Below are 15,034 nucleotides of genomic sequence, written 5' to 3'. Positions count from 1 at the left end.
CTTATGTTACCGCTGCACTTGCTTGGAGTAACAAAGTCCTTACAGTTGTAACAGACCTGGGTCTCCCTCTGGTGAGGCTGGATGCCTTCACCCTTTCCCAGCCCCTGCCCACCCCAGGAGGCAGCTCTGAACCCCACTCCCTGCCCCCCACCCCCTTCTCCAGGGATCTTCTGCCAAGTTTAGGCTTTTGCCTGGAGGGACTTTTGCAATCCAATCATGGTAAACGGAGTCACTGCTCACCCTGTCCTGCAATAGACTAATACATGGCAGAGAACACTGGCAAACCAGAAGCTGAGTTGGGTTTCTAGTTTACTTACAGAGAATGTCATTGTTAGCTGAGAGCCCTTGGGTCAGAGGTTCTTTGCTTTGAATATTTAATATCAAGGCAGTGTTTCTACCTAGTGAAGGAAGCCAAGATATGCCTATTTGGCAAGCAAACCGTGGTCCTTAAAATCGAGCAGCACAGGGTCAGAATGCTGTGGTAAATGTGCGAGGGAAATGCTTTTCAAGTGATATTGACTTTTTTTTTTTTTTTTTTTTGTGGTAATAGAACTTTCTTGGCTGCTAGAAAAGTTTTATATTTGCTGATCTCAGCTATGGAGAGCAATTCTGATTCAGCCACCCTGTAGCTCTGACTAGTAAGGAAAGAATTGAAAGCTGACAAGCCCTTTTTGCGTGTGTGACATTATTGCAACTGAAAAAACAGCGCTTTAGGTAAATCGCGGTGTGACCATTATATTGTTTTCACAGATTATAGACACTCTGTTTGTCTTTAGTGAAGCAGTTGCAATACTCCCGGCAGCCTGCAGGTTATCACTCACATTAGGAATTGTCTGTATTCTGTATATTACATTGTACATTATAGTGCTTTGGCTGTCACAGAGGGATAGGGAAATGGATATTTTGATACATGTTCTTCTAAATGATACAAATGATGGAAAATATTTCCTTCTGCTTTCGGTGTGAACTTGAATTCCAGGGTTGAAAACTCGTTGAGTCCGCAGTAGGTGGTGATAATGCCAGGTCCATCCACAAGTAGCCCCCATTCTTTCCTCTAATCACCTTTGCTCACCAGAGACCTGAGGACTAGGGAGACAGTGTCGGGGGGGGGGGGGCGCCTGGCTGGCTCAGTCAGTTAAGCATCCAACGTCAGCTCAGGTCACTCATGATCTTATGGTCCGTGAGTTCGAGCCCCACATCGGGCTCTGTGCTGACGGCTCAGAGCTTGGAGCCTGCTTCGGATTCTGTGTCTCCCTCTCTCTCTCTGCCCTTCCCCCCACTTTCTCTTAAAAGTAAGTACACATTAAAAATTTTTTTTAAAGGGTCAAGGGAACCTTTTTGGGAGAAGAAAAGAAAAAACGCCGTCTTCTCAAAGCACAGACACATTCAGGTTTAAATCTAAACGCTGTACGTGTGGCACTGGGGAAACGTTAGAGAAGGCTCAGGGGTCTTTCAAAGTTGATCAATTTGACTTGAAACTTTTAGGGACCCCCTAACTGTGTGATACACAGCGTTGAGGACAATTCCCCAGCTCTAAAGATGGGTCTGAGGGTTCAGTTGAAGGCTTTGGTCAAAGCCGTGGAGACTGATCACTTAATTCCAAAACCCCTGGGTGCGGGGGGGGAGCGGGGGCAAACCGGATACCTGCTTTCCTGGGGACAGGTGGTCTTGTTCTTTTTTGTGCACTTTGAGGGGTGTTTAGAAACCAGAGGCCTGTAAGGAGACAGTCCCCACCCCTGCCCCGTCCCCCACGGAGCCTGACAACAATAGCCCAGCCCTAGAGAGCAGCAATCCACAATGCAGACACTTGCTTGTTTTTCTAAACGAGGGACACATCAAAAACTGAAGCTGAGGGAGGGTGGAGGGAACTTGGGAGCCCTCCGCCCTGGGAAGAAAGGGATGGAGAAAGGATGGTGTTTCCACATGAAAGAAAGTACCCGAATATCAGGGGTCCCAGCCATTGTGTGTACAGTATAGGGCCTCCCAGGAGATTAACAGTGCAGAGTTTTGGAAAGTTACTTAAGCCTTTCTCTTCTTTGCAACTCTTCCTTCAGCCTTTTCCTGAGGCTGTCAGCTGGTGTAGTTTTCCTGGGTCATTGGTTTTTTTTTTGCCCTGAGGATTCCAGCATCGGATCTCACTCTTAATAAGCCAGGGGCTGTGTCCTGGCCGCCTCCTCCCCCTGCTTGCTCGTGACTCGTGCTAATCACCTCCAAGCCTGCTGGGAAACAGCCTCCCCACACACCCCCTTCGCGCTCATCCCCGAAGATGTTGAGATGCTGCCAGTGGCCACTGGAAGGCTATCATCACTGCATTAAAAACATATCCCAGGAAGACAAGAGCAGTTCATGCAAAATTAGTGCCTGTGATCCTTAATCCCACGCCTAGATGCACTCAGTTTTCCTTTTTCCTCCTTGGGATGGAGTTCTGTATTTATTTATTTATTTATTTATTTATTTATTTTGTTGGTTTGTTTGTTTTTTTCTTTGTTGTTGTTGTTGTTGTTGTTGTTGTTTTGACTGCATTCCCAAATTGGGGGTTTAGCCTGAGAGGTCCAAACTGATCATTGATTTTTTTTTTTTTTCTCAAATAGAAGCATAATGCCAACATCTTTGTTCAGAGAACAAGGTAGGGGTGAAGGCTGGGGGGGGGGTGCCATTTTGGGTTCCAGCCATCAAAAGCAAAGGATCCTCTGTATATTGTCCTGCTTTAAAGAGTTCCAGAGTGTCTCTCAAACTTATTTTGCCCTCGGGTCCTGTTCATTTTTTTGGTGATTTTTCTCTCCATTCAAAGTGATTGATGGGCTTATTGAGAGGGAGGTGGAGGAAGGGGGGGCAGGGAGGGAAGGGGTGGAAAATTGTTCTAGTTCCCACTTGGAGTCCTAGAAAAAGGTCGTGAGCCTGTGTTCGCACATTTGGTTTTACCCCAGGGCATATAGTGATGAATGTGGGAAGCAGAAGGGGAGGAAGATGAAACCCAAGGGGAGTGGGGGCAGCCTTTAAAGGCCTTCCTGGCACCAAATTGTCCCCAGGCCTCAAAGATGGAAGGGCTTCTCTGGGCAGATGTCCTGCTCCCTGCCCAAGCAAACAGGAAGTGATGCGCGTTAACCACATCATTTGCAGCTCAGCAAATAAACCCAACCCTAGCTCCTGGTTTCACTGGCCAGGAATCTCAGAATATTGAAAAATGGTCATTCGATCGATCTTGAAGTCTCGGGTCCTGATGGAGGGAACACAGGTGTCCATTTAGGGGAGGCCGAACCTTCCCGTTCTGCTCAGGCAAGCAGTGGGTCTCAACCCTGCCTGTGCATTAGAATCGCTGGACAGTGAACAATGTGTGGGTGCTCCAGCAGCACTCCCCGACTTCTCGTGTAACTGGTGTGGGGAGAGCCAGGCCTGGGTCTCATTTTTGAAAGCCCCCCAGGCAATTCTAGTACAGCCAGAGTTGAGAACCACTGCTCGGGGTGATCAGAGGGCTGGACTACCTCCTGTGTGCATCAGCTCGTTCGGGGGCACACGGGCACGACTGGCTGCCCCTTCACCCCGCCCCCCACCCCCGGTCAGGGTCAGGGCTCCCCACCAGGGAGACCAGGACTGGATTTTCCCAGCTACCAGTTTGTCCCTGCATGCCAGCACACGCACACAAAGTTCTACATTTTCTATTCCCTCGTTTCCTAACGTTTATCCATTTATTTTGTGAGCGGGAGAGCACGCGAGGACGTGAGGGGCAGAGAGAGAGAGAGAATCCCAAGCGGGCTCCACGCTGTCAGCGCGGAGCCCGACCCGGGGCTCGAACTCACGAACGGTGAGCTCGTGACCTGAGCTGAGATCAAGAGTCGGACGCCTCACCGACTGAGCCACCCGGGCGCCCCGGAGTTCTGCATTTTCTGACTCCCTAGTCACACCGCCCTTCTATTCGGGGGTTGTCTTCCCTTTCAGAAATTTTATGGGATGAAAAGCCAGCTCATAACCAAAGAAAAACAAACCAAACGTCTGAAGGATTGTGCAGCTGTCACAGAAGAGGAGAGATGAAGAGAAGCTCTGAGACTGCTAGTCTGTTTCCATGGAAAGTAACTACATTTGAAAAGTGTTCTGCTGGCTCTTTCTGCGGCAGAGAAGAGGAGTCGGGGCCAGCGAGTGACTCCATTATTAATGGCTTTGCTCTCCCAGGCACTTTATTGGAAAGGGCAGCCTAGCAGCGGTTTCGGGGAAGGGACAGAAAGGCAGGGAGAAAGAGTTCATAGAGCGCTGTGTTATCTCATTTCCTCTTCCTGACAACCCTGTGAAGTAAGTACTCGTCCAGGCTCAGAGAGGTTAACTCACTTGTCCAAGACCACCCAGCTATGAGGCAGAGCGGACTCAGGCTCTGACCTGCGCAGGGCGGGGGTGGGCGCGGCTGGGGCACTTGGCCCGTGTGGGTGCTGGGGGGGGGGTGGGGGGGAGGCAAGGCTAGAGAAGAAACGGGGCCACCATCGGCCTAACCAGCTCACGGAGCCACCACCGCTATGCCAGTTGCCTGCTGAATACACCGCCCTTTCTCCGTTCCTTCCTTCAGCATCTTTCTGACCCCGGCCATTCAAACTGGGTGCGCACACGAGGCGATCCAACAGATGTAGGAGGAAAACGTTAGAACCTCTGTCTTTTCATATCGGTTTCTTTAAGGTTTCAACCTTAAAAAGAACCTTAAAAAGAAAGGTTTCAACCTTAAAAGGTTTATTTATTTTGAGAGCGAGCGAGCGAGAGAGCAGGGGAGGGGCAGAGAGAGAGAGAGAGAGGGAGAGAGTGAATCCTGAGCAGGCTCTGTGCTGTCAGTGTGGAGCCCAGCGTGGGGCTCGAACTCACCAACCACGTGACCCAAGCCGAAACCAAGAGTCAGACGCTTAACCGACGGAGCCACCCAGGCGCCCCTGACGTTCGTGATTTTAAAGATTTGGAGGTCACCGGTCTCAGCCACCCGGTCAACATCTTTAAAATTCTTGCAAAGGCGCCACTTTGGGGGTGATGCATGCAGAATGAACACCTACTCCCCAGTTACCTGCCTCTGCCCCCAATCTCACCGTCTACCTTGGCTTTACACCTGCTGGTTAAGTGTAGAGACAGGATTTGAACCCAATAACTGTCTGGTTTCAAAAGTCCATACTCTTGTCATTCAAGCTAAGTAATGAACCGAGAAGGTAGAGGTGAGGGCTCTCTGAAGTTTTATGATACTCAGTCACTATTTTAATGAGGCGCCCCAGACAGACACTCTTCTAAAAACTGTATGTTGATTTTTTAAAATTGGTCAGATACATTCTTTTTTTTTTTTTTAGTTTATTTATATATTTTGAGGAAGAGAGAGCATGAGAGAGAGCGGGGGGAGGAGCAGAGAAAGAGACCCTAGCAAAATTGTCCAAAACTGATTGTGCCCCAAGATAGTTGGCCACACACACACACACACACACACACACACACACACACAATGCTCCCTACATAGAGACATCATCACAGACTCTATAAGACCCCTACTGATGAAATCCTGGTTATGAACACACAGTCCAAACTACATTATATGAGCAACAGCCAGTGATAAAAACAACAGAGTTCTTAGTAACAGAGGAAAACTAAAAACAGAAAAGCAAATAAAAGAGCAAAGCTAAAATGTGACTAAGGAATGAAAGGCGATAAAGATTTGAAAACGAGCAAAATATATCTGCTAACTGTACTAATACTACTATACTAATGAAAAATATATTCATTGAAACTAAAGCTTAATAGATCAATCATATACAACTGAAGAGAATCAGTGAACTGGAACATAAAGCTGGAGAAATTATCTAGAATGCAGCAAAAAAGGTAAAGGCATGGAAAATATGGAACAAAGTTTGTAAGATATGGAAGATGGAATGAAGGTTTAACATACATCGGATCTGTATTCCAAAAAGAGAGAATATGGAAAATGAGGGAGTGGTAATGCTTGAAGTGATACTATCTTGGAATCCATTTTCAAGAATTAATGAAAAATTCAGATTCATGTATCCCAAGGAAGATAAACAAAAATAAATTTATACCTATTGTATTTAAAGCATAAAATACTAAAACCAAAGTGACAGTCTTTAAAAAAAGAGAGGAAAAAATGTCATCTATAAAGTCTTTGCCAGCACAACAGTGAAAGCCAGAAGGCAGTGAAATATTTTTCCAGGTTCTGGAAAGATGGAACAAAACAGAACAACCTGTCAGAGCAGAACTGTATACCCAGCTAAACTATCTTCTAGACAGCGTGTGAAATGAAGACATGCTCACCACCGATAAATGCTGACTGAAAGGACTACTAAAGGATGTCCTTCATGGAGAAGGACACTGAGTCTAGAAGGAAGGACTGAGTTATAAAGAAAAGAAATGGTGAGCAAAGTAATGGTACAAAGAATGGCACTTTGCCTACATTTCCTGCTCTGTCCTCCTTCTTAGAGACTACCGTCTCCCTGCCTGCAGGAGGTTTCTTGAAGCTATCTTGTCCTTTTGGCAGCTGAAGTCAAGACACAGATTTTTGACCGAATTGAGCTCTTCTACTGCCTTATGACTTCCAGCCTGAGGTACCCACGCCTGCTCCCCAGGTGGCCAGCAGTTCTACGGTGACTACACAATGGGTGTTCAGTATGAAAGAACGGGAAATGTTCGGTTCTTTCAGGTACCAGATGCTGTGTGTGGTATTATACAGGGCTGCCCTAAAGAGCCAGTCCTGTCCTGGGGAAACTTCCTTCTCAGTCGATTCATGGACACACAGACACAAAGAGACTCGAAGGGTCAGTACTCGATTTGGCAGGTCGCATTCTCCGAATGGTACCACAGAGCGTGGAATTGAGGGTTTAGTAGTGTGCTCACAGACCTCCCAGACAACTCTGCCCGTGCAGAGATTTTACATTTTCATACCTGCATTCTGGACACCTGTGTCACTTGCTCACTCAGGCCCCTGAAATGAAATTTCTCTTGCATTAATAAGCTAGGGAATGAAGTGATGCTTGGGGTTTGTTTTGACCCGAGAGCCAAGTTTTCCACACACAGAGAACCAGGCAACATTAAAATTCGAAACTCAGGCCACCGAATCTGAAATGTATGTTTGCAAACTGTCTGATTTCATGTCTGCCTCAGATGTCTCGTGAATACAAATCGCCTCATTTGGGGTTGGAGGAACAGGGAGGAGGAAACCTAAGAATGATCTCCAAAACAAATCTTTAATTCGGATGAGTATAATAGAATGTAATCCCATTTCAAGTCTGTCAGCATTCTTTTGATGATTACAAATGAGTCCCTTTTCCCCTGCAATGTGGGGGAATAATCTGGATAAAATAATCCTTTTTGTCTGCAAGGGCCAGTGTGATGCGTACTCGTGACAGCTTTCAGAGTAGTGTTTCAGGGTCTGAGAAGAGCACTGTGCTACCACGTTCTTCCTTTCTTCCTCTTGACTTAGGAGATTTTTTCACTCTTTTTATGTTCAGCAGCTTCTGAAGTTCTCAGGCTCAGAAATCATAAATCATCGTACTGTACTCTGGAACAAGAGAGACCTGGGTCACCAAGCCCTGTCTCTCTCTGCCCATTCGATGGGAGACAGGCGGAAATGAGAATACTTGACCTTATCCAGAAAAGGCCCAATTTGTACAGCTTTTGAGGGATACACTTCAAGGAATGCATACAATTTTATAGCCCCTTTTCTGCTGGAAAAAAATGTACTTGAACCCCAAATCAGACTTACACACCTGTCTGATTTTTTTTTTTGTCAATTTGGTTGTAAAATTAAGGGATGGGCATTTTTTTTAATGTTTATTATTTTTGAGAGACAGAGAGCAGGGGAGGGGCACACACACACACACACACACACACACACACACACACAGAATCTGAAGCAGGCTCCAGGCTCAGAGCTGTCAGCACAGAGCTCGACATGGGACTCGAACTCACAAGCCATGAGATCATGACCTGAGCTGAAGTCTGATGCTGAACTGACTAAGCCACCCAGGTGCCCCATGGATAGCCTTCTTTTTTTTAATGTTTATTTGTTTTTGAGAGAGAGAGCACGAGCAGAAGAGGGGCAGAGAGAGAGGGAGACACAGAATCCGAAGCAAGCTCCGGGCTCTGAGCTATCAGCACAGAGCCTGATGTGGGGCTCGAACTCATGAACCTCAAGTTCATGACCTGAGCTGAAGTCGGACACTTAACTGACTGAGCCAGCCAGGTGCCCCAAGGGATAGCATTTTTAAACACCTTCCTCCATTCTCTGAGGCCTGAACCACTAAACGTGCCTTCCAAAGTTAATAATGCCAAATGCTTTTTGCACAGGTTAGACAGAATGCAAAGATGGTCCCGTCCACAGCCTCAGGATGAAAAGGGATCTCGAAGACCCGGAGCTGTGGGACCCACTCTGTGGGAGTGGTCACAGCAGGCTGTGGAGAATTCCACTGAGCAGGTCTTGAGGTCTTGTCTGTTCTGCCTCTCTAAGCCCTGGAGTTCAAGTGTAAAGGTTCCACTCTTCTAATTTACCTTTTTTTTTTTTTTAAGTTAGATGCCCCAGGATTTTTTTTTTTCTCCAGAATTCTTTTGAAATAGTGTTATGGCTCCCTAAAGCCATAAGCCAGTGCTTTGAAGCCCTTTGTCTCAGACTTCTGTCCTCATCTCTGGTTGGTTCAGGCATGTTATTTGGGGTTGTCAACTTTCACCAAAAATGCCATATGGTTCGTCTACTAGATGACTTATCTTTACCTGATGAAAACTTCGTTTGGCCTAAGGGTTAGACTGAACCCGTGGTTCCCAATCCAGGGAGATACCATCCCCTCGCCCCCGGGGATATTTGGCAATGTCTGGAGGCAATTTTATTTGTCACAACTAGCCACGCTCCTGGCACTTAGTGAGCGGAAGCCCGGGATGCTGCTAAGCCACCCACAACGCACAGACAGCCCCCTCCCCCCCCGCCCCCGCCACAAGGAATGACCCCCATCCCTGGGCTTGAGGAACACTGGGCTAGACCAGTTGGTGTGTCCCTGTTTTATTTGCTACACTTTCAGCATCAGAGGAGGGTGGGGAAAATTTGTAATAACCAAAGGGGGGGGTCTGGAAGGCCTAGACACGGCTCCTTGGCGCCCTCCTTCAAGGCCGGCTTGCCTTCTGCAGCCGCCAAGAGCAGTGTCTTTAAAGCCCAGGAAACAGAGATGCAGCCAGTACCTCCCGCGTCTACACCCGCTCGCCCCCCGTGGCTCCCAGTCCCACCCCTTCCCTCCACGGAACTTGGCTCTGCCTCGGGCCCTTTTGCCCTCCTGATTTCAAGCGCGCACACTCGCCATCATTATCGTCAAGCTAAAATATCCGTCGGGAGACGTGTTCAGACTTGAAGTCGGTTGCTCACTCGCGGCGCGTGGATGCATTTGCAACACCTCTCAATTATTTCACAACTCGGCGAAGCAGTCCGGGGAGGGGGGGTGCAATTTGGTTTGCATTTTAAAGAGAGAGAGTGTAAGTCACAAAAACTGTGCCTAGATCTGCTTTCCCTCGGCAGCGTCTCTCCCCGCCTCCTCCTCCTTTCCTCCTGGTCCCTCTTGCACCTGCTCTCTACGACCCCCACCCCCACCCACCCCTGCACACCCGCATTCACACGGCTCCTGGCACATCATACCCACGGTTGTGTCTGTGAAGCGTTGCGTCCATCTCTCGGTGCTGCGTGTTACACACTCTGCAGAGAGACAAGTTCGAAATGTTTCTAAGAGGGCTAATTGCAGGAAGAGTGTTCTTCCAGAGCGACACTGTTCACCACGCCCGGTGCTGAATGTTACGCACTTACCAGGGCGCGCTTGAAGCCGATGTGGCCGTGGGGTTGAGCACCGTTGCAGCGCGCACGCCGCGTGGAAGGAAAACCAACAGGTCCCTCTAAAATGGTAACTTTGCCACCCCTGCTTGGAGGCCACCAGATCAAAGGACAGCCACCCACTTTCAGACCTGCCCCTCCCCAGTCACCCTCTTTCAAACAGCTTGCGAGTCTAATGAAAATATTTCTTTCCTTCGGCCAAACACAGAGAAAATATAGTATCGTTTCCAAAGGAGGGGACGGGGCACCCGCAAGAACGGGTGCGCAGTGTTTGTGAACCCTGGTGACTCAGTACATCTGAATCTCCAAGCATTTTAAGAGCTTTGTCCAAAAAAAAAAAAAAAAAAAGGTCTATTGTGTGGCTGTTGGCACTGAAGAAAATAGCAGGCCTGTCAGAACTCTGTTTCAGATTTGATTTTAAAGTGGGTGATGTAAGAATGCCATCCAACAGGAGGGCTTTGCTCTTTTTCTCGTCCCTGCCTATTTGGTGTGCTAGAACCTGGGTTTTCAAGAATCAGTTCATATGAGAGATCAAAGCACCTTCCCTTGATGCCCGTTTTACAAAAAGGCATCATGTTCTTAAGCAAAGACTAGTATGTTTTGGAAATGAACATGGCTTCCAGGGGCACCTGGGTGGCTCAGTAGGTTGAACGTCCAACTTCAGCTCAGGTCATGATCTCAGGGTTTGTGAGTTCGAGCCCCAGGTCGGGCTCTGTCCTGACAGCACGGAGCCTGGAGCCTGCTTCAGATCCTCTGTCTCCCTCTGTGGCTTCCCCTCCCTTACTCACGCTCACTCTCTAAAAAATGTAAACAAAAAATAAAGTAAAATGAAATGATTTCCTGCAATGAAAGTAAAAACCTATTTGTGTTTATATATACATACACGTATATATGTACATACCTATATATGCAAAAGATTTTGTGTATATATGTATTTTGTGCATATATGTATTTTTTTCAGAGGATCCTCTTGCAAGATCTTACTTTTCTTTGTTTCAATGCAATTTTGAAAATGCAGGCCTAAAGACGTTATTGATTTTCCCAAATGCCTCATGCATTCGGTATTTACTTCTGAGTATTGATGCTATAAAAATAAGCAGGAAAAATTTATTATGAAAATTCTCTTTCCTAGTTGTTTCCTTCCCAGAACATTAAACAGTGAACAGTGGTTTTTCTTTATCACATATATGTTTATTTTAATGTATGCCCATTTTGTCCTCTGTGTCTCTGCCTTCTCTTGGGCATAGAGATCAGGTACTACATGAAAGAAAGAAAGAAAGAAAGAAAGAAAGAAAGAAAGAAAGAAAGAAAGAGGAAGGAAGAAAGAAAGAAAGAAAGAGGAAAGAAGGAAGAAAGAAAAGAAAAAGAAAGAAAGAAAGAAAGAAAGAAAGAAAGAAAGAAAGAAAGAAAGAAAGAAAGAAAAGAAAGAATCGAAGCATCATATTCAACCCCTGGGTTCAACTGAACTATGAATAAGTTGTAGTAGGTCGTTGCCAAGCACTGATCTGTGTTATGGAAGTAGCTTTGTACCCAAACCAGTCACTTGGGGTCCTACATCCGGAATCACCAGACCTCAGCAGAACAGCCTCTGTTTCTTTCTTGCTGGTTTCTGGAAAAGTCCCTTAAAGACCTAGACAGCCCCTGAATTTAAGTTTGTTTGTTTGTTTGTTTGTTTGTTTGTTTCCATAATGGGAAACTTAACGTGGAGACTCTACACACAGCATGGATTATACCAGGTTGGGTCCAAGATAAAATCAGACCATGGAGAAGATCAGTGCCTGGAAACAGAACACACATAAACCCGCCTCAGCTCTCCGTGGTCGAGATCAGTTAATGTGAAGAAGGCCTGACCAGAGGGCACGTCTTAATTAATTACTCCTGTCTATGTAGCTAAAACACACACACGCACAAAAGCAAAGGGACTCTTATCCTTAGAAGGCAGTCAGACAGTCACATGCAAACCAAACCCAAACCAAAGATTTCCGGGGAATCCTGTGGAACCTTCTGGAATGTAGACTTGAGTCTACTCTGCACCGTTTATTTTCATTACCCACATCTTCTCTTTCTGTGGGAAGGTAAAGCATTAGGTGGCGTATACAAGGTCCGGTATATTCATTGAAAGCTTTACTTTACGGAGGTCAGATGTGTGTGGTTCAGCGGCACAGATGGGGTTAAAATCACGGTGCTGAGGGCTAGGTTGTAAATTAACGTAATTATCGTTTTGTTATTCAAGAAAGCTGCGAGGAATGGACATTCCCTGACAGTATCGGCCCTTCCGTGGGCTGTGGGGAGGAGTGGATTTGCCGGGATCACAGAAGTCTGCGAACCACAGGGGGAAGTGGTAAGCACTTCTCACTGACGGGCTTTTAGGGGTCCAGGACTGATGCCCTTGCGTACGAAACCCTTTCTCCATTGGACTGTAATACAATTCTGCCAGGGCAGTGTGGTGCACAGGACATTACGCACACGTTAGAACAGAGCCGTGCAGGACAAATGTGATGTAATGTCAGCTAGTCTCGTAGCCCGGTTGGCAAAAGTGAAAGCAAGAGGTGAAATGAATTTCCATAGTCAAATTTTTTTTCACCCAACGTGTCCTCATTTCGAGATGAATACGTTAAAAATTACTAATGAGATGTTTACGTTTCTTTTCGGCTCACCAAGACTTGGGAATCTGGTGTATATTTACCACATCACATCTCAGGTCTGACCGGCCGCGTCTCAAGGGCCCGATAGCCATGCATGGCCGGGGCCACCAACCTGAGACAGTGCAGTTTTAATTTTGTTTTTTCATGTTAATTTATTTTTGAGAGAGAGAGAGAGAGAAAATGTGAGAGCGGGGGAGGGGTAGAGAGAGAGAGAGAGAGACAGAATCTGAAACAGGCTCCAGGCTCTGAGCTGTCAGCACAGAGCCCAACACAGGGCTTGAGCTCAGGAATGACAAGATCATGACCTGAGCCGAAGTCGGACACTCAACCAGCTGAGCCACCCAGGCGCCCCCTGAGCAGTGCTGTTCTAGAAGGGGAGTCTAGAGCGGGGCAGAAGTGGAGTTCTGGGATCAGGACGGAGCACCTTCCTTAGCACCTTCTTCCCACAGAGCCTCTGTCAGGCCTGCCTCGTGAAAGGGCCAGTGGCAGGTGCCCAGCTGCCCCTCGGGAGCTTGGCCTCCCCAGCTTGCCTTTCTGTCGCTTGGAGAAGGACTCGTGTCCCCTTCCTCCTCCAGCACCTTTTCCAAGAACTTCCCCAGACTTCAGTCCTTGGGAAGGGAGGGGCCTCTAGGGAGTCACCCAGACTGTGACAGGACCTGCCAGCAATACCAGAAGTCGGCCAGCCCGACTCACCTGGTTCTTTTTCTGCCACCTGGATGTCACACGGCTTTGAGGCTGTCATCCTGTGTCAACCCACCCTGGAGCCCTGGGGCCCCCAGAAGCAAGTGCTGGTGAATCATTGTGCCTTGAGGCTGCCCTCGTTTGGTCTCATCCACGGGGGAGAGAACCCAGGCTGGGCACGGGGAAGGGACCGACCAGGACGTTTCCCAGCTTAATGGTGGCGGGACCAAGACGGGACCCGGGACTCGGCACCTGGCTTGAGTCGCTGTGTTGCTCCCAGGATCAGCTCTCACAGGAAGCGGAGCTGAGGGGCTCAGAAAGATCCCCAGCTCAGAGCTCCCCCCTCGCTTCACAATACCCCAGGCTGTTTGTCATTCCTCTGGGTTTTATGCTAGAATCACCTCGGGGTGGGGGTGGGGGGCTGCTTTTCCAATGTAGTGATGTCTGAAGCTTCACCCCAGGCTGAGTGAATCTGTATCTCTGGGCTGGGGCCTGGGCATTGACGTTTTTAAATCCCCTGAGGTGACTCTGTGGTGCAGCCAAAGTTGGGACCCTACTGGAAAGCACTGCACGCTTGTAATCCATCTGTATGTTTATTTTTTCTTTTTCTTTTTCTTTTAGCCTCGTGTATTTTATTTGTGCATTAAAAACGTCGTTGTGAGAAGGGTTCGTAAACATCAACACACTGCCAGATAGGTGTCCGTGGCCCCCAAAAGGTTTAAAAAAAACCAGTATACCATGAGGAAATGAGTTTTTCATTTCATTTCATTTCATTTCATTTATTTATTTATTTGTTTGTTTATTTATTTATTTATTTATTTACATCCAAATTACTTAGCATACAGTGCAATAATGATTTCAGGAGTAGATTCCCGTGATTCATCCCTAGGTTATAACACCCAGTGCTCATCCCAGCACGTGTCTTCCTTAATGCTCCTTGCCCATTTATCCCATCCCTCCCCCACATACAACCCCCCGCCCCCAACAACCCTCAGTTTGTTCTCTGCATTTAAGAGTCTCTTCTGTTTTGTTCCCCTCCTTGCTTTTATATTATTTTTGCTTCCCTTCCCTTACGTTCATCTGTTTGGTCTCTTAAAAGTCCTCATATGAGTGAAGTCATATGATATTTGTCTTTCTCTGACTGACTAATCTCACTTAGCATAATCCCCTCCAGTTCCATCCACGTAGTTGCAAATGGCAAGATTTCATCCTTTTGGATTGCCGAGTAATACTCCATTGTGTGTGTGTGTGTGTGTGTGTGTGTGTGTGTGTATATGTATATATATGTATACATACATATATATATATATCACATCTTTTTTATCCATTCATCCATCCATGGACATTTGGGCTCTTTCCATACTTTGGCTATTGTCGATAGTGCTGCTATAAACATGGGGGTGCATGTGTCCCTTTGAAACAGCACACCTGTATCCCACGGATAAATGCCTAGTGGTGCAATTGCTGGGTCGTAGGGTAGTTCTATTTTTAGTTTTTTGAGGAACCTCCATACTGTTTTCCAGAGTGGCTGCACCAGCTTGCCTTGCCACCAACAATGCAAAAGAGATCCTCTTTCTCCTCATCCTCACCAACATCTGTTGTTGCCTGAGTTGTTCATGTGAGCCATTCTGACAGGCGTGAGGTGATATCTCAGTGTGGTTTTGATTTGTATTTCCCTGATGATGAGTGACGTTGAGCATTTTTTCATGTGTCGGTTAGCCATCTGGATGTCTTCTTTGGAGAAGTGTCTATTCATGTCTTTTGCCCATTTCTTCACTGGATTATTTGTTTTTTGGGTGTTGAGTTTGGTAAGCTTTTTATAGATTTTGGATACTAACCCTTTATCTGACATGTTGTTTGCAAATATCTTCTCTCATTCCATCGG

At 46.9% G+C, this 15,034-nt stretch overlaps 1 protein-coding gene across 4 annotated transcripts in view; it reads left to right on the top strand.

Moving 5' to 3' along the window:
* EVA1C (eva-1 homolog C) overlaps positions 1-15,034 on the top strand; it is a 77,170-nt gene that overhangs the window by 1,157 nt on the left and 60,979 nt on the right. For 3 of the 4 annotated variants that reach the window (XM_053903133.1, XM_053903135.1, XM_053903132.1), the window contains exon 2: positions 12,057-12,164. The exons of the other annotated variant lie outside the window; for it this stretch is intronic. In XM_053903133.1, the coding sequence (XP_053759108.1) occupies positions 12,057-12,164 (108 nt within the window). The remainder of the gene's footprint in view (positions 1-12,056; positions 12,165-15,034) is intronic. 4 annotated transcript variants of the gene reach the window in all.

This window comes from Panthera pardus, unplaced genomic scaffold (assembly GCF_024362965.1).
Source record: "Panthera pardus isolate Hobbes unplaced genomic scaffold, ASM2436296v1 HiC_scaffold_16, whole genome shotgun sequence".
Lineage (NCBI taxonomy): Eukaryota > Metazoa > Chordata > Mammalia > Carnivora > Felidae > Panthera > Panthera pardus.
This window is presented reverse-complemented; position numbering and strand designations above follow the sequence as displayed.